Source organism: Pavona decussata, unplaced genomic scaffold (assembly GCF_977016875.1).
Source record: "Pavona decussata unplaced genomic scaffold, jaPavDecu1.1 SCAFFOLD_141, whole genome shotgun sequence".
In the NCBI taxonomy this organism is placed as follows: Eukaryota; Metazoa; Cnidaria; class Anthozoa; order Scleractinia; family Agariciidae; genus Pavona; species Pavona decussata.
The window spans coordinates 894,913-914,466 of NW_028145554.1; the positions used below are offsets into that span (position 1 = coordinate 894,913).

At 37.8% G+C, this 19,554-nt stretch overlaps 3 protein-coding genes across 4 annotated transcripts in view; 1 reads left to right on the forward strand and 2 right to left on the reverse strand.

Moving 5' to 3' along the window:
• LOC146466744 (organic cation transporter protein-like) overlaps positions 1-19,554 on the forward strand; it is a 58,426-nt gene that overhangs the window by 17,853 nt on the left and 21,019 nt on the right. The window lies entirely within an intron of this gene.
• Positions 1-19,554, reverse strand: part of LOC146466745 (uncharacterized) — a 71,179-nt gene that overhangs the window by 6,133 nt on the left and 45,492 nt on the right. For both annotated transcript variants that reach the window (XM_085126834.1, XM_085126836.1), the window contains exons 4-17: positions 17,341-17,801; positions 15,054-15,074; positions 14,069-14,320; positions 12,884-13,180; positions 12,058-12,173; positions 11,511-11,578; positions 8,721-8,860; positions 7,331-7,621; positions 5,101-5,225; positions 3,498-3,651; positions 2,770-2,880; positions 1,378-1,556; positions 844-966; positions 678-748 (exon numbers count right to left, since the gene is read on the reverse strand). In XM_085126834.1, coding sequence (XP_084982960.1) covers positions 678-748; positions 844-966; positions 1,378-1,556; positions 2,770-2,880; positions 3,498-3,651; positions 5,101-5,225; positions 7,331-7,621; positions 8,721-8,860; positions 11,511-11,578; positions 12,058-12,173; positions 12,884-13,180; positions 14,069-14,320; positions 15,054-15,074; positions 17,341-17,801 — 2,409 coding nt within the window. The remainder of the gene's footprint in view (positions 1-677; positions 749-843; positions 967-1,377; positions 1,557-2,769; positions 2,881-3,497; positions 3,652-5,100; positions 5,226-7,330; positions 7,622-8,720; positions 8,861-11,510; positions 11,579-12,057; positions 12,174-12,883; positions 13,181-14,068; positions 14,321-15,053; positions 15,075-17,340; positions 17,802-19,554) is intronic.
• Positions 1-19,554, reverse strand: part of LOC146466746 (uncharacterized) — a 68,881-nt gene that overhangs the window by 4,153 nt on the left and 45,174 nt on the right. The gene's annotated exons all lie outside the window — the stretch shown is intronic.

A 19,554-nucleotide genomic window follows, 5' to 3' on the forward strand; every position in this document is an offset into this window, starting at 1 on the left:
TTTGGTCATTTTTGACCCCAAACCTGGACCTACCCCTTGGAAAAAAAAAAACGATTTTTGGACGCGAGACAAATGTTCTTTTAAAAGCTTCCAATCAAAAAAGTGTGTCCGAAAACGACCCCTGAGACACTTTTTAGGCCTGGCAAGGGACCAGGGACAAAGAAATAGCTAACAAAAGATGAAGTCAGGGTGAGGGTTAAACAGAAAATTCTTTGTCAGGGCGTTATTTGCACTTAAAAATGATTTCCAACATTTTGTCCCTCAACGATTTATCCATGAAATCGAGTCGCATACATTTTCTTAGGCAACGAGGCTTGCCAGTTATTCGTGTAAAAAGTATTGGGAACAATAAATAGCCAACTTCATGATAGCCTTATTCTGCGCATATTTCATTTGAGTGATAATCTGTTAAACCACAGGCGATGTCTTCAGTTATAATTATTCACCAAAACTATAGAATATTTGCTTTAGCACATACCAGGCATATACTAAACAAGTAGCCAACCTCAAGTTACCTTAGTCCCGACCAATTGGTACTCAAGCTGGTGGGAGGTGAATAGCAAATATTATCCAGAGTTCGAGTAGCCATTCTAAGCGCCCAATAAACATTATGCAATTGTATGCATTTAAAAAGTTAATAAAATAATTAAAAACTTCGTTTCTTTTAACAAACTCACACGTCAGTCTTGATGTTGTATGTATAATCTTCCAGAGACTCAAGCGCCATCCAACGAACTGGCAACATCCCCTTTATAAATCAAAGATATTGATTACAGTAAGTGAATTCCGTCGGTAGGGAATACATTAAAATGTAGAATCATATAAAACGTGTCCTATTCATACCCCGGATGTGTTTTCGTATTCACCACTCTCATAAACGTCACGTGACAAACCAAAGTCAGAAACCATGGCAACATAATTCTTCCCAAGAAGAACGTTTCGTGCTGCAAGGTCTCGGTGAACACACTATAAAGCAATGACAGAAAACTGATTAATTAAAATGAAATTACGAAAGTGTTTGTCTAAGGATTGATTTAAAAATAAAATTTACTGTTACCCTCCACAGGATAAGAAACTGATTTAATTAAACATTAAGAAATATGTTCTGAGAGTTTGATTCAAGTTTGATTTTGCTTTGTTTTGAAATCTGCAAAGTTATACAGCCTTCAGAGATCGCTGTTTAAAAAGAATACTTCTGGCTCCCGCACTGTTCCTTTGGTGAAATGTAACTAATTCTTCTAATCTGGTGAATAGTTTTGCTCTCCTTGGCGAGTTTCAGACATTCGTTTTCCTGGCATTTCTTAAATTAATAAAGAATTAAACGTGTTACAATGTAACCTAATAAATATGGTCAAAATACCAAAAAAGACCCCGTACCACTTTGCTTGAGAGGTGGAGCATTCCATTGGCTACGTCTCTGGCGATTTTGAGCTTGCCAAGGCGCGTAAAATGGACTTGCTTATTTTCAACATTAATGTAAGGATTTTCTCTGTTTTTTTTGAGGTGATTCAACAAGCAGCCGTTCTCCGGCAGGCGTACCACCACCAATATCGGCTCTAGTTAAAAAAAAGCAAAATCAGTGCTTAGCTGGTCTAAAACAGGCATATGATATAATATTCTTGAGAAAAATGTCTTTGTATAAAATGTTTGAATGAACGAATGAACGACACAATTACAGTGTGTGTACAATTACAGTCAAGACTGTAGTCTCCCTTGTGGTCCTATGAAACTAAGTTTCAACAACATTACTAAAATACTAGAATACTAAGTTACTAAAATACTTAAACACAAAAATACTAAAATACGAAACTATCAAATACTCAAATACTAAAGTACTAGAATACTGACGTATTAAAATATCAATACTATAGTACTGGAATACTGAGATATTAAAATATCAAGTTCATTGAAAAAGCTGAAAGATTCTGTCAATTTTGAAGCGGTCAGGAGTGAGTTTCCACATGAGTAATTTCTTTTGAATTGCAAACTTTTTCTCGAGAACTTAAAACTATAAAAAGTTTTGATGAATTTTCATTTTTAGAACTTTCTTTTGTTATGATTTTTGGATTTCTAAGGAAAAGAATGGAAGAAATTTGGAGATGGTGGCTACTATTCGTTGGAATTCTATTCTCAATAATATTTTTGCTAAAACGGCACTTTACTGAAAAAAGAACAAGACGCCTGTTTTTTTTCTTCCATTTGCACACAATGATGCACGGCAGTTTTTGGAAAGCGGAGCTTTAATTTCTCAAGGGAAACACTTATTTATTACACATTTTAAAACAACGGTCCCTTGTAGACAAATTATAACTGTTTCACCGCGTGTTCCTAAAATTAATGGCAAAATAGTTGCCAGCAACCTCCAGTTCCTCGTTTCGCGTATGCGAGCAAATTATAATGGGACCACCAATCAGCAGCCAGCTAAAAGGCCACCCAACGGATACGTTTTCGGTCGAATACCTGTCCGGAATGACACTACTCGTCCAAGAAATTCGGATATAATTGTGAAGAAAAACAAGCGTATTCTTCAGCCACAATTAGCGAAAGGACATCCTTAACCTTTGCAAAGACAAAAAGTAATTCCTTTTGCTTTCGGTGGGACAAATGCGTTGTCTAAAGTGGAAAAAAAAAGCTCATACTGTGCACGTATATTGAGTTGAAATTCACGAAATATACGAAATCTGGAATAAAAGCCGCTGTAATTGAATGTCTTTTGATAATATAAATTAAGAGAACAAAATTCGCGATGGCTCTCGTCACTATTCTTACCTTCCCTTGTACAAGCCCCGATAAGACTTACAACATTAGGATGTTCCCCAACCATGACCATGATTTTCAGTTCGTTTATAAGGTCCCGCCTTTCTACTATTGTAGCATTCGCTGCAATTGAAACGAAAAGATGTTATGAACTCAGAGAAACAACGGCAATTTTAAAAAAAAGATAATTAAACTCATTAAGGATGAGGCCTCCTAATACAGGGAGTTATTTGCGCAGTTTAAAAAAACGGGGAAAAGCAGAAAGAATTGATAATGGAGGGAGCTTGAGGACAAGAAAAGCCTGGATGCTAAGTAAGAGAGCCTGGTTACACGTGGGCTTTCGCTGACAAAGCGTTCTCGTACAAACACGAACGAATCCATCGTACGGCTGTACATTTTACGACAGTACCTCGCGAACCTAACACAGTCAATATGTACATAGAAAGCCTTATTTTTTTGCGAAAGTCGTCCCTGTACTAAAAACATTGCGTAGTTTTTCAAACCTCTCTGCCCGTTTTTATGAGCGTTTTAAGGGTTTTCGTTCGCTAAGAATTATGGGTTAAGGTACCAGTCGTCATCTTTTTCGGTACGGTGGATTTCCTCTAGCTATTGAGACACGCATGTACACCTGCGGCGACTCAGTTCGTCCAGAAGGATACCCCATGGCAACGGCTTATGTTGTGAGACAAGACACCTCCTGGAGTAGCAGTAGTAGTAGTAGTAGCAATTACGTTAATTACCTTTAAGCTTTTTCACTGCACAGAGTGTCACTTCAGCTTTACTCTTCAACACGCCTTTATAAACCTCCCCAAATGCACCTTCTCCTAGCTTCTCTTCGAGTTTGACATTTGATCTGGGAAGCTCGCACCAGTCTCCTTTCATCCACAGCTCTGTCTAAGTGGGAAAATATCGCTACATTAATTGACTGGCATATAACCATTTTAGAAAAAGGTTATGTTGTTGAAGGTTTTATTTTTGTATGTCGTCGTCTGTATAATCCACTGTGAAAAAGAGAGCGAATGACAATTATTTTGAGAGGAAATGTTTATGTTATCATAACACCATGCGGCACCGTTGACGCTTGCACAAACACTTGCACAGATACGTCCGAAGTCTTTAACTAAGTTGGAAGTTTACCAATCCAGTTCCGCGCTAGACACTTCAGTCCTTGCATGATAATTTTTGAAACTGGCAATAATAACGGGATGAAGTTGCTTATTAAAGTGGTTTCGTGAGGTCAATTTGTCCTAGAACTAAAACTGAATGCGGAATTTTGTGGAAGGTCACGTCAAATTGCAATACACAATTCCTGTACGAGATAAATCTAAGCAACATTAAAATCTCGGTGAGCATTTGGAAGTCAGCCAAGCGTGGTCATTGCACGCGTGCTGAACAAGAATGTTGTTTCATGACAGACTCGAAACAATGGAAAACTCCCAAAGCACCAAATCCGCCAAAACGCTAAAAATCTTCAATGTTTACTCAAGTTTGGGCTTATAGAAGATAATGTCACACTTTTTCAATGACCATGAAATTCAGAATCCGGGTAGTTAGTTTATCAATCGTGGCCCTGAAAAAATTTGAAGGAAAAAAAGCTACGAATTTTTAAGAAAATGCTTTTTTTGTGAGAAGGACCCTTAAACGCTGACAAACGTCAACAAATAGCTAAAACTATAATTTCTATATAGTTGTATTGCTCGAAATCGCGCGCATTCACAAGACCCTAAATCTTTTGTTGACTTGCAAGGACCCATCTGTTATAAAGATCCCCAAAATAAAGGAATAAATCTCATAGTTTATTAGATATAATCGTGTAAAGTTTGCTTATCATTTTTACATAACTTATGACCTAAATTTGGAAAGCGCTGAATTTCTCGAATTGGGTCTTTGCGATTTTGGTGAAACTCTGTCCAGCGCAAGGTACTAATGCGCACTATGTGTAGCCGAGAGATTTTTACAAAAAAAAAGCCGGCAACAGCAGAATTTTGACTCAGACCTCAAAGGGGCGCGGCACTATAACCACGTAACATCTACTCCGATCGCCAAATGTTTTTTGCTATATTGTAGATTGATCTATATGTTATCCATTCTATGTGTTAGACTTACGATAAAAGTAAAGGTGGGGATGTTAGACAGCTTCAAAGTAGAACGGTAACGCCAAAAAATAACTGGGTCGAGTCATCACCTTAATGTATTTTTCTAAATATCCTCATAATTTCGCAGCTTACCTCATACACATGCTCCGCCTTTGGTTTACAAGTTGGACGAAACTTGATGTAAGACAGGCACGGAAGGATTAATGTATTTTTCTAAACTTGATATCCACTTAATTTTGCAGCTTACCTCGTACACATGCTCCGCCTTTGGATTGCAAGTTGGACGAAACTTGATGCAGACAGTCACGATGAACAAAACAGCCAAACTGAGCGGTAAGACGATAATCAGCATCAGATTCTGTATGAACTTGTCTGTGAGTAGAACAAGTAAAAAATTGCTTGGTAATTTTGAGAGGTTTTCAATTCAGTGTCGAAAGAAAATTCAAGTTTGCCGACTTTGGTTTTGCTTAACAACGCCATGTGATCGGATCGGTTAACGTTACAGAAAATTGCTCCTCTTTCTCAACCAATAAGAGTCAAAACCAACCGCCAAGCCTCACTTCAAGTTCTGAGTTGCGAATCAAAGTTTGTAGGTGAAGGATTTATCCATACTTAGTGTGTTGATGCTTCCTCGATGATTTCTAAAACCTGTTGATCTCCTTTTGATCGAAAATGACGGAATAAGCAAGGTAATAGCACAGACAAAAACGTAGCAAAATGCCATTTTTGTAATGCCATTTCCTAAACCCTAAGCCTTTCCAACTTAAAATTAGTCTGAATAACACGGCTGCTATATACTCATTATGTCTTATTTTTGATGCTGCTCCTCTCAAATTAATAGTTTTAGATCAGGACAGTGTCATAAATGTACTACTGTATTGAAATTAGCGACCATCGAGAGGCATCTATATGACACGTTTGATGTGAATTTAGCATAGTTAATTATCGCCATTTGAAGGCCGCGTATAGTTTTTTAAGGCTATTTATGTACGATTACCAACATAACGTTGCAGTAAACTGTGTTTTGAGACTATTTGTGTATTAATCTCTATGTTGCACAGCATTTTCGGGTCATACTTTTCCGTGGGTTTCATACAAATGTTGTGGCTCCTGGTTTGCATAATTGAGAAATGCTAGTATTTGGAAGCGCCGACAGGGTCGACTTGAAACTATTTGACTGCACGATTTTTTTTTTATGATAAACAAAACCAAGCCTTTGTCTAGTTATTACTACAATGATATTTCTGTAAGAGGTCTCTTTTTCGAAGCTGTGAAGGAGTATTGGTAAGAGTTGCTATTTTTATTACTTGAAATAATTATCCGGAAATATCAGCGTAGAACTTGCATCATATTTTAAGTGTTGTTAGAAGTTACCAAAGGTATAAAGATTTTGCATATTTTTTCCCCAAAAGTTTGGCCCACTAACGGATCCCCCACCTACAAACTGAAAAAGAGAGCGTTTAGAGCCCAAACGAAAAGTTTTTTTAAAGTAATTGGATAAAGTGTAATGCCAGATTGTCAGATTTTGTGACCAATTTGGGCTATGAGGAACTTAGGGAGACACCCAGTAATAATAATAATAATAATAATAATAATAATAATAATAATAATAATAATAATAATAATAATAATAATGATAATAATAATAATAATATTATGACATTTGTATTTTCTTTAAAAAAGGTTGGGGCTTAAAAATTAGTCTCAAAATCGGAATGAATTGTAAATAGGTTTTAATAGTTCTTTTCTCAACTTTTAACTTGTAAATAACAATTTCAGCTGCTTGTTATATGTTAATAGAGATTTTATATTTTTATTTAAAAATAATAATAATAATAGTAATAATAGTAATAATAATAATAGTAATAATAATAATAATAATAATAATAATAATAATAATAATATCATGGGTGGCAAATTACTCTTTAATTCTGCCGCCAAATTTCAGCATTAATTTATAATTTCACATGTGAAATTACAAAATTGCTATGGCAACGTTTCCTATATCTCAGTGCCAAGATGGCGTCCAGGTTTAAAGATGTTACGGATGAAAGAAGTTACGGCATTAAAAGACGCTGCATAAAACTTAAATACGCGAAAGAGCCAATTAACTGGGTGAGGGTTATTGAGAACTAATGTGATGAAAATGGCCTTGAGAAAAACCCTGAGACGGTTGAGCAGTTGGATAAAGTACTCGAGCGGTTTTGTGCCTGCGTGTGTAAACAGGATGGAACCGACCACGATTGTGATTGTAAGTTGTCACCCATGATATTAAAAGGTAATCAAGTGGTATATTTCGTGAAATTAGGAACTTGCGTTTTGTCAAAGTTAAATTCTTCCGTAATTTCACTCGTCACCATTTCATTACATATACTAATTTCACGAGAGTAACACTTGACAGTATTTCAACTGAAGAACTTTACGGCGCCAAATTAGCTTATCAACTCTGTTGACAATAGCAAACATTGCCTACTTACCAGTTAGTGTAGCTTGTGTTAACAAAATACCAGGAGACTTTCCATGCACGTTGTTGCTTGAAAATCGCATAGTGTACTCTGTAGCAGGTTCCAGATCCCTTATCCTCATTCCCATCTGCTTGTATGGCAGTGTCTGCACAACTTCAAAGCTATCTGCAGTTTTTGTCTTTTTTTCAACGGTGAAGTTATCTATCTGATAATTACTGCCATGTTTTGGTTGGTCCCAGGCTAATATGAAGTACCGGGTCTGTACATTTGTTGCCTTTAAGTTTCGCGGGGGTGGTGCTTTTCCTTTTTATTTTACAGGAAAAGAACGGAAAAATCGTAAGCAGTGGATTATGACAACATGATAAGTTTTTGCATCTAATGGAAACACGGAAAATAATCCGAGCTCTAGATTGGATTTAAAGCCACAACCCTCCGTAATCTAGTCGGATGTTCACTGAGCTACTGGAGACTCCATTTCATCCTTGCTCACCAAGCAGTCTCCAGTACCTCAGTGGTTAGAGCACCCGACTAGATTACAGAGGGTTGTGGATTCAAACCACATCTGGAACTCGGATTTTTTTCCGAGTTTCCATTTGATGCAAACACTTATCATGTTGTTATTTATAACAAAAGACTCACTTAGGCAGTCGATTATGACAAATAAAATTACTTTAGTAAGTTAATTACACAAGACAATCGAGGGACTATAGGCTAGAAGTCGCCCGCAAACAATGTGCTAATTGAGCACGATACATTAATCTGTGAGTAACACAGGTACACAACGACCATTAAATTATCTTCTAGCTGTTCTTGCAAAGCGAAATCAGCACGATCTTGCAATATTTCTTGATTGTTTTTAATCAAAAAAATGTTCTACTCACAACTCATACACTGGATATGAGATGATTATAGTCCATTTGTCATCTCATATCCAACGCGCGCTCGTGGAATAATTGTTAAATATATCAATGTCAACAAAACGACTTGTGTTGTTCTGTCTTATCTTATCCTTCTCTTCTTAAAGCCCTCAGCTTATTTTTTAAGTTATGCACATTCAAGGAGATAAAACTACAGCAAATTTTCCATTTATTGTTCTGTTTTTTTCAACAGTTTGCGTTAATTGATTCAAAAGTGGAAACCTCGACAGTATTTTGACTTTCAAACCGAACTATCTCAGGATAAGGGGTCTTTTGCATCTTACTGTAAAATCATTGCTGTGACAAAAGACAAAGACGAACAGCAACAGCAACAACAACAACAACAACAACAACAACAACAACAACAACAACAACAACAACAACAACAACAACAACAACAGCAATAACAACAACAATAGTCAGCGAAGCCATTTTTAGCGAAATAACGCGACTAGCAACTCAAAACAAATGACCGGCCTACTCACCAATAACAAATATGGAGATTAATCCTTGTTTTTTTGCAGGATCAAGTCCCTCTATCAAATGATCGATAGCTTCATATTTCGTTGTCGTGATCGCATTAATCGTAGCTAGGATTTTAACATCTGCCTTCAAACTGCCATTACTACGAAATACAAAATAAACCAATCTTTGCGTTCTTTGTTAGCCGTTTTGCCAGAAGTTACCTTAACCTCCCCTCATACCACCTAAACACCCGGGTTTAATCAGTTCTCCATTTTCCCCCTTTTCATGTTACTTTTATACTAGGACGCGCGTTTAATTAAAAAAGGAAAGGAAACCTCCAATTTTGAAAATAACATAATGTATTTTTGAAAATACAATCTAATTTCAAATTTCATTGGCAAACATGGAAATAATATTTCTGAGTCGTACAAAACAGGGTATTTTCGCTTTTAATTTCCCAGGCGCCGCCATGTTGGATTCAAGGAATAATGCAATTGCTGAATTGTTTCACACGAAAAAGCTTCGACTTGAACCGTCGTTACATGTTGAAACTTTCAGCTGAAACTGAGTGCAACGGCGTTGCGAAACAAGTTTTAGCAGGCGTTGCACCGTGTAAAATTGTCGGATTCGTGACACCTTTTTGAACTTCCGTTGCGAGACAAGTTTCACGAAAAGTAGAACCGCTTCCTTCTTCTGCAACGGCTCGCAACGGTCGTGGTGGTGAAAAAACAAGAGTTTCACCGTGTAACACCAGCTCGTGAAATTGGTCTCGTTCGCCCTTGCACAGAAGTTTTAGCTAAACGTTTCAACGTGTAACTGAATGACGTCATAAAATCCAATATGGTGGTGCGGGAAATTTACAAGTGAAGATAGGCGATAATCATATCTAGTTTTTTGCAGACTTGAAAGTTCTTTCTACTTTTTAAACTACAATTTAGAATTTAGACATTACTTCCAAGAGTGGAGGTTACCTTTAACATTGTTTTAATAAAGTAATTAGGATACGAATAATAAATAAACAATAGCCTCCATTTGGGCGCGAAAATATGCTCAGATATTTGTCCGCGGACATTATCTGTTCCGAGAAGCGAACAGTTTTCCGAGAGCGAAGCTCGAGGAAAACTGTGAGCTTCGAAGAGCAGATAATGTCCAAGGACAAATATCTGAGCATATTTTTAAAGTCAAATGGAGGCTATTGTGTTTATTATCCTTCAAATATTTTTCGCAACATGCGGGAATCTCGCGGGAATCGGGGAGGCGGGATCTTCCATTCTGTCATATGTCAATCACGTCAAAATTTGTCAGTTGGCTTCCAAATAAAAATCTCCACGTCTGATTTCGCTTCAGGTCGAAAGCGTTTGTTTGGGAAAAAGGTAAAACATTTGAAAGGAAAGTAAACTTGTTTAATTCCGTGAAAGACAACAGCAAGATACAAGTGGCGGATAAGGTTACAGGGAATCTAACTACATCTCGAGAACAAGCTAAAGATCACTGAAAGCGAAAAACTGTAAAGTATCGCATTCCGTAAAAAGTGTCAACTGCCGTCAACGAAACAGCCAGCGCTTTGTCGTTCTCTTCCTTTATCTCGTGTTCAATTGGAGCAGCACTTTATATCGAAAATACAATTGTGGAATTTGCTGGCCGAAAACGACCTGTGAAGAAATCGAAGCTGAACCTGCAGTCGAATACGACGCCACCGGTTGTTTTTGCTGGATTCCATCAAAGCGCTTTCTTTGCTAACTTGACATTGAATGGAGCCAGCAAGGAAGTCGTTCGCAATCACTGAGGATTAAACTTGTTGCTCGAGAGTAGGACAAGCTGCTTCTCTTCGTAGAGAATTTCGACATCTCGGGGTATCATGGCTGGTTTTTGTTTCGTGGACGAGATTTTATGTTCGCGAGCGATCTCGACCAGGTGAACATTGATAGCATCATTTGCCGGCTTGAACTCTGTCAGTAATGGTACTGAAATTTATGTTTTCGTTATTTAAATTCGTTATATCCAGGCCAGCACGAATTGCTCTCATTGAATCACAACTGTAATATTTGCCGTCGTGTGAGCGAGCTTCGAGCTTATTAATTAAACTCGTTTAATAGCTTGTTGATTGCTTTTTCATTTCGCCAGACTGAAAGAAAACCATAAATACTCTTAAAAGAGATGGGCTAAAACTTTTCGCCTTTCATATTTTTCAGTTTTACCACATTTTTAATTCAAGGACTGTTCAAACCAAGAGAAAATGTCGCAAATACGAGCTTGAGTATTTCAACATTTCGTTTACGAACAGCTTACCGTCAAAAACGTTTAGAGCGTATGTTGTTTTCTGGTACTGGTTTATCGACCAGCAGGTTCATTTCTTCTTCTGTCACAAAAGCAAACCGTTCCCCCATCTTGACATTCATTTTAATTGCAAACTTGACGCTCCTTGAAGTTTTTGAAATTGGGGAATATCACTTGGGGAATATCCTCGGATATTCCCCGGTTTTAACTGGGGTATATTCGGTCACGTGAGGCGTTTAGACCAATCGCGCGCGAGCGAAAATATTTGATGGATTATAATGATCATTATCATGCTTACACAAATTTTTAAGGGTATTGTTTATTTTGCTTCTATTGATAGCATCATTTGACTACAACTCCCCTTCTCAAGGATTCTGGGAATTCCAGTGAAATGACCGTTACCAAGTTAAGGAGCAGCTACTGAATAGATTCCTTTGTTTTCGTGCGGCTCATTTGAGACTGTCACCTTTTGAGTAACTATAGTAGTATACTCTTCTTGTTTTATCTTACGTCTCTGTCCTGTGATTTCTTACCTGAAACTGAGAACTCTGACGTCATATATCTTCAAAACAGACCGGGATGTGTTGAAATTACGTCTTATCTGCAAAGGAAATAGAAGCTGGTTCACTTGAAGTAAGACAGTACTGGAGAGTACCACAGCCAAATCGACATAACCCAAATGTTAAACAACTGCAAACGAATAAAGAAACAAAGGATAACTTCATGGCGTGGTGGGGAACGAAAAGAGTGGATACGGCGCTGAGGGAATGGAAAATCACACATCCCACAGAAATTTTCCACTCCCCTCGGATATCTTCCTCTGTAGAATGGGCCATTTCTGAGTTGCTTTGACTCTCATTACAAATGCGAGACCAGGTGCAAACATGAGTGTTGTTTGCATATGAATGAAAATTAAGTTTCATAATAAAAGGTAAGCAGGGAGCCTCGCTTTCGTATTGAGGTTCAAAGCAACACAAAATGGCCTATTTAGTCAGACATTTGTAAAAAAGTACCGTTTTTAGAGGCGACTCTTAAAACAACTGTTAATTAATGAAATCGCTATTCTAACTCATTTGTTACCGTTGATTCAATGCTGTCCTGCGTTTCCATAAACACATTGCTGTCTCGGTTCAATAGATCATGATTAAATTCTTTATCAAACACCATTTGTAACGTCACATCAACAATGACAATACCTGAAAAACAAAATGTACGTACATGATAAATAGGCCTCGTGTGCAAGCTAGTTCCAGTTCAATACCGAGAATACGAATACGGTCTATTAGTTCCGTACTTATATAATAATTTTATTGCCCAATATTTTAGTTTTAATATCTGTAGTGTTAATAGGGCCCATAGTCTGGTTATCGACCGGATAGGTTCTTTTTCTCTTGAAACGGACCAGACAGGTACAGATCAAAGATTTCCATATTGGTTCTTTCCCACTTATTACAATTACCATGGAGCAACCTGCATAATGAAACAGGTTTTCTAGTTATAGTGTATAAGAGTGTGGGCCAACGTTGATATCGCCAGTCGTGTCAAGGTCCACAGATGTAACGTGCTAGAGCTTCTTTCAAATTCGCAAGGCGTGAAAGGAGTGCTGATGTATGATAATAAGGCAGTACTTGCTACTGCTGGTGATGTCTCGGTTCCGGTAATATACAACACTGTATTTGTTAACAGTCGCCTCAATCAGAAGGTAGCTATGTGTAATATTTCAGGACAGAGAGGGAGAACTTGTTTCTTTGGTAATCAAAATGTAGATGTAATTATCTCATGTATTACCCGAGTGTAATATAGATTCCAGCAGTGAATGTTGTTAAAATAGCTTAAAATCATTGACTATAAACCTTACTTACGTTATTGTATGGATCAAGCCCTCTATTTGTTTTCCCTTACTCACCAAACGAGAACGTCTCTATGTTAGGAACCTTCCTTGCTGGTCCTTGACCAAGAATATTAAAACCATTAACTTCTATCTCGTATGTTGTCTTTGGAACAAGCCCAATAATCAAAGCCTCTGTGACATTGCTTGTAACATTTACTTCAGAGTACAAAACTGACCCAAGGCGCCTGTATCGTATCCGGTAGCCGAGCAATTTTTCCTTATAAGAGGATAGTGGCATGGCTTCCCATGAGATGTAAATTGCAGTGGAGTTGAGAGGATAGCCTTCAAGGAGGATTGGAGCTTTGTCAGGTACTGGTGAGTCAGAAATAATAAAGACAGTTTACTAGATTTCATGTTTTGTGTCTGTGTTGTTGGAGGCTGAAGTACAGTGGAGGATGGGCATTTGAAAAATTTAAATTATGCATTCATCCTTCATGAATTGCCTTTGGTTGTGTCACATTTTGATTGGCTGCTTTTCCTATTTTTATAGGTAGTTTTAAATGGGAGCGCGTACGCATAACTTTTCGGAATCTTTTAAAATCACTGATCGTTTTACATGCACCTATGTTATTTATTGCATAAAATACACTTTATGTAAGCATTTATATTATACATTGGTGTGTTGAAAATGAACAGAAGGAAGGAGACTAGGTGACCGAGTTTGTGAACATCTTCGACATATTAAAAGAAATGGCATGGATACATCTAAACTAGTCGCTCGACACTTTAATTTATCTACCTAACCACTCTTACAAACACATGGCAGTCTGTGGCTTTCCTCTTCATCATGGTGACACAGACGGCCGCAAAACTTAGGACAAAAATTAATCTTTCAAATCGGTACTTTTACTCGCCAGGAGTTCAACGAACGCTTTTCATTCGACTAACGTATTCTTGTTTTCCACGTTACCATGCTCCCACCAATAGTGAGCTTCACTGCTCACTATATAAACACTAACCCACAATTCCTTGATTCGTTCTGACGAAGGACTAACCCCCTGAAACGTCAGCGTTCGAATTTCTTTACGATGGCGAATTTACCTTTAGTTATATGAACCCATTTGATAAACCAAGTATTTGTTTCTCCCTCCACCGACGCAGCACAATAGTTTATTTTATTAAACTACACCCTTGTGCAACTTGATGGTTGTTATAATAAGTTTAACAACAGTGGAATGCCTTGAATGTTTTTTTGTTTACCTCTTGGTGGACATCGAGACACATTGCAGTATTCCCATCGAACTTTAGGGTCAGTGGTATAACACCAAGGTCCATCCGGGGCACTACTATCCGGGTTACGACACATGTTCGAGTCATTCTGGCCATTCGTAACATCTTCAGGAATCCTCCAGTGACGATGAGGGCACTGTGCGGTCCACCGCTGACAAGTGCGGCCAGACCGTGTGACATTTACATTGCCACGATACCCAATGCCAATGCCATAGAAACAATCTGTGAATTTCCATAGAATATAAACTTTTAACATTAAACTCGGTCATAAAAATGAATCCTTTTGAGCTAAAATTTTTGTTAATATGGCCCGTTTTTTAGTAAGGAATTTAATTGTAGTTTCATAACCTCATAAATTGTTAAATTCCCCAGGACTTAACATGGCCGCCAAGTGATAAGGGTCTATTGTCAAAGTCCTCTGAGCTAACAAGAATTTTTTTGTGGCCGCTATTTCCTTAAATTCTCAGTTCTTAACGGCAGCCTTTTCAGTGATGAAGTCATTTTGGTCGAGAAATTAATTATTCTTTGGTCATTCTCGTATCCCACTAACAAAAACATCCAGTCTGTAAAGCGAAAACAAACTTGAAGACAAAGTATTCACAGGCCTTGAAACAATTTAATAGCAAACAGCGTCAAAATAAATTTGACTTTTAAAATTCAGAGCTTGTCGTCATAATCGTATCTTTTTAATCAGCTATGAACAGCTCTCAACTGGTCATATTGAAAAACGTTATCGTTAGGTAAGCTGGACGGAAAAATATTTGGCTCGAAGGTCAGGGTTTACAGATCGGCCGTAGCGAGGTCCGTGCACCATGACCTCGGGTCAAATATTTGACGTCCTCCCTCCATTAGATCAAGAAGTACATAACATGTCACAATTTGGAGGACTGAAGCAATTCACCCAAGTTGTTAAGTACACCCTTAATTAATAGATTGCTAAGAATATGTTACAAACCGGTGCTCTCGGTGTCGTCATCTGTAAAAAAGAAAGCCATGTATTTAGAGCGGTTTTATAACGACTTTGTAAAGTAAAAATAAGTACTAATAAACTGGGTATAGTTTCTCAAAAAAAACAAAAAACAAAAAACAAAACAAAAAACAAAAAACAACAACAACAAGAACAACAACAACAAAAAACGTTATCTGATGATCTGCAACTTCGGAGTGGATTAAAATTTCCTCAATGGGAACAATTTGTCGGGTTAGGTTGGTCAGTGTTCGTTGAATTTGATGTTATCACAACAAACAATTTATACGGGCAAGTTATTGGAATATTTTTTAAATAAAAATTGACTTCCTCACGATAATTTTATATGTTCTTATAGTATTTTGCTGTTGTTCTATTGGTTTTTAATACTATTTGGTCAGTTTCGACCACTTTCTGAAGTTCTGGGGAGATCCAGAAATCCGAGATGGTGGATACAAGATGGCAGCCATTTTTTCTAAAAAACTCATGACTTCACGTCATTTAACGTTATTATTTCCTTTTGCGCCATAACAGAACCTAATTCTGGACGGGACTGACCACTACCCCAACCCCCAACCCCTTGGCTCAATCGACCCCAAAAGACGAAAAAGGGTTATGGACACATAAGATCGCCGAGTGAATCTACTATTTGATAGGGTCCTTCTTGAATTCTTCGCTTAGAACCCTTGTAGAATAGAAGTTCTCAAACATAAGAAAGTTTTATAGGAAAACAACTTACTTTGGGCATTTGCGTATTTTCACATAGACAAAAAAAGAGGTAATTCGCCACTTGCCTAAAAGGGTATTAGCAGGTGTGGGGAAAAGTCGACTTAATAAATTGTGCGCATAAAATGGTTCATTAACTGTCAGCAGTGGTCCGAAAAGAGCGCTCCTCAGAAACTTTCACTTACGACCATACAAGAAAGAAAATCGAAAATTGCCAAATTTTGTTTCATATGCAAAATTTGTCGATGTTGTAAACCCAAAACCAAATTACGTGCCCGTGGCAAAAAGACATATTTAGTAACTCTAACTCTATCATTAGTCTAGCGGTTGACTTGTATGCCCAAAATTTTGAATTGTTTGTGGCAAAAGTCAAGAGCTAGGGTGAAGGTCAAAAGGTCGACTGTTGATAGTATCAAATTCTTGGTTTTCACGTGACGTCACCATATTCTAGAATTCAAAACCGGGAGGCCTACAAAATTTTTACCTTCATTCAAGGAAAGATTACCTAAAAAATATGTCTTTTCATAATTTCTTAGCTCGATATCGTACTTCCTTTTGAAAATAGAACAGTTTCAATTTCCGAGTTTTCATTGTGCGTGACATCAGGAGGACGGCCGTGACAGAGCTGTTCCGTATCTTAAAAATGCCTCTTCGGGTGATTTTCAGCATTCTAAACAATTTAAGTTTGAGGAGAAATATTTATCTAAACATTCGAAAATTCACAAGGGAAAACAACCTCTTTTCTGGCAAAAGTGAACTCCAGATGTTTTTTCCTATTTCCGGCCGCCATGTTTGGCGTCTCTATACTAAGCTCTCTAAATTTGTGTGGAACATTTTGTCAGATAACTCGAGTACGGAATACCGCACAGACGTGACACTTGGACAGATTCCTTATTTATTTATCATCTATAACATGTCAATTTCATGACTTCATTCATGGAATGGTTTTGATTTTTTTTTCAATGGCGTGACAGTGAAAACCGGTATAGCACTCCAAAAATTTACGATTTAATTTACCAAAAATATTTATTCCATGAAATCGTACAACAAACATTCCTTATTCTGATGAATATGGTCTTGGTTAACAAAGCCACATACCAGGAACGGTTGAATTTCGCATAGTACTGTAAGCTTGTTGTACTTTCGCTGGAAACGGTTATTTATTTAAAATTAAAAAAAAAACTTTGGTTCTTATAGAATATAAACTTGAAAGCGTCAAAAGTGTGAAGGGATTAGTGAACTTATACTGAATTGTTTCGTTTTTTTGTTACTCCTTCATTTCCAGACGCGCGGTTCATACAAGTGGAAATTTCCGACCGGTTTCCCACGCTTTCATGTGTTGGGCGCCGGAATGAAAAAGTCTCTGTAAAGGTAAAATAATCATATAAACAAACCAAAACACTTCTTTCTACAAATGATTTTAGTAGGCCTTTATTATGATAAGGCTTGAGCAAATTTTCGATTTTTTTTATTTTACATGGTCGTAGGTTAATGTTCTTGAGTAGCGCTCTTGATTAACGCATTCGTGTTGAAATATCAATACAATTACCTCCAAGAGGATGGTACTGATAACATTCTGGAGCATCTCCTCCATTTGCAACAACATACGTCGAGCAATTTGTCATGTCGCGGTGAAATCTAGCTTGTGTTGCGGCCACTCTTCTGATGTGAATCACTTCGTCTTTACACAGAACGCGGTCAAGATACTTGCATGTCCTGCGACAAATCCCCCGCATTCGAGGATTTTGTAGTGTAGTATCGCAGGGCGGGAAATTATAACGACACCACAAATCTTTCATTATTGGTTTGCATTTCTCACTTATTTCGAGTAAATTGAATCCACTTTCAAATTGTTCTGTTTTTCTTTTAACATAATCCAGCGTGTCACTATTCCCAAACACGTATAGACTAGTGATGATATCTTTGCAAACCCCTCCTTTGGTATTCGTGTAGAAAATGCAAGAAGCATTTCTTGCAGAAGCATTTACTGGAGGTTCCGCCGGTACGCAGCTGAAAGAAAATATCTTAACACTATGACAAACTTGGAGGTAAGGGTCCTAAAACTCTACTCCAGGTGTATGTCCTAACGTTAGGACGTTTATACTTAATGGTAACAGGCGTCTAATTTCACAGGCGTGTAAGGTACTCAGGGCCGTACATAGCAGAGGGGGCAGCTGCCCTCGCCAGGAAAATTCATTTTTTTTCTAACATAGTGTTTGGGTTTGCTGAGCTATTTCTTGTAGCTATATTTGTCCGAAATCACAAGAAAATCGACTGAAAAAACATTCCTTCAATGTAAATTCCAAATAATTATTTTGGAAAATCTTTCAATCTTTCAAGGCAAAAGCCAGTACGAGTTTTCTTAAGAAAATAATGATTTTGTCAGTTTGGGCTGCCTGGTTTAGAATTTGGTGTGTAAATAAAGACTGACAAGCCTATGCCACTCCCTGGTGCGCGTTGTAGCCTTTTGAAATCTCGCTTACACGAGTAAGCCTGCGCTACTCCCAAGTATTTGTTGCGGGTTTGGAGGATTTGATAGAGCCTTGGATTTAACCATCGTATGTTCAACCTCACAGTTCATTCGTGCCTAATGATTTTTGATTTTCCTCTTTTGAATTCTCTCCATTTTGAATATGACCTCTTACTCTGTGTGTTCAACGACGGTGTTTTTATGCCACGTAGGGCATTTCAGTTGGGTTTGGTTGTGCGTGATAGTTTTAACTGCCTTTCTTGTTGAGATTTGTGTAATGTTAGGACAGAAACTATTCATTGCTTGTATCGTGCAATGAGGTTCATTCTGTAGTTTTTCTAATGCTGGGTCCGGCTATTAGTTTTTGACACAAGGAGTTGTGTTTCTTGGCACGGCTATTTGGTTTTTCGGTTCTCTAGTAATCGTTGTAGCGTGTTATAGATCTATGCAACGTTTCACAGTACAACTGAAAAGGCTTGATTTGTACTTAAATTACGACTGTATCTTTGCAAATGCTTCGCTTCACTGTTATAGTGCGTTTGAATTGTGGAAGCTTAGTGATTTGTTCCCATTATTTACAGCAGTGCATCGGCTGTGTTTTAAATTTACAATTTAATGTTTGATTCAAGCTAAACAAGGTGTTAATGTGGTGTTTTGTACCGTTCAAGCATAGTTAGTTAGTCTCCTCTACTAACTATGGTTCAAGTAAAACCACCGAAAGTCAAAACTCAACAGTGATTTATTGACTCCATGCTCGCAAGGAATACAAGGGGAGTGGGAGTTCCCTTTTGATCGCGTGCTTGTATGATTGACAGATGTCACAACACTACATCTCTCCCCTCATTGATAATAAACTTTCAATCACATATATCTCATGACTCATCGGACTTGCGTGACTCCTTGTGTGACTCGCTGTGCGATTTGCTGTGTTGTTCGCGTCGGCGACCTTTGCCTTTCTCTGAACTCGTTTCGTTCTTCTTCTTGTGTTTTATCGTGTTCACCGTCGTTTTGTCACTCTCCACTTCTTTAGTTTGCGTTTCACTCCGCTCGAGCTTTTAAGAGAGCAGTTAAATCAAGATCCTCGCGTAGAGCTTTTCGCCTCAGTGCGTTTGAACTGTAGCTTAGAATAATGTGCTCCTTGATTTCTTTATCGGCGTCTCCAAATTCGCAGGTCTTTGCAAGAGTTCTTAGTCTTGTGTGGAAACTTTCCAAACTCTCGCCTTCGTTTCGCTGAGCTTTTCTGAAGTTGTAGACCTCGTAAGTTGTGTTGACTTGGGGATTGAAGTGAGCGGT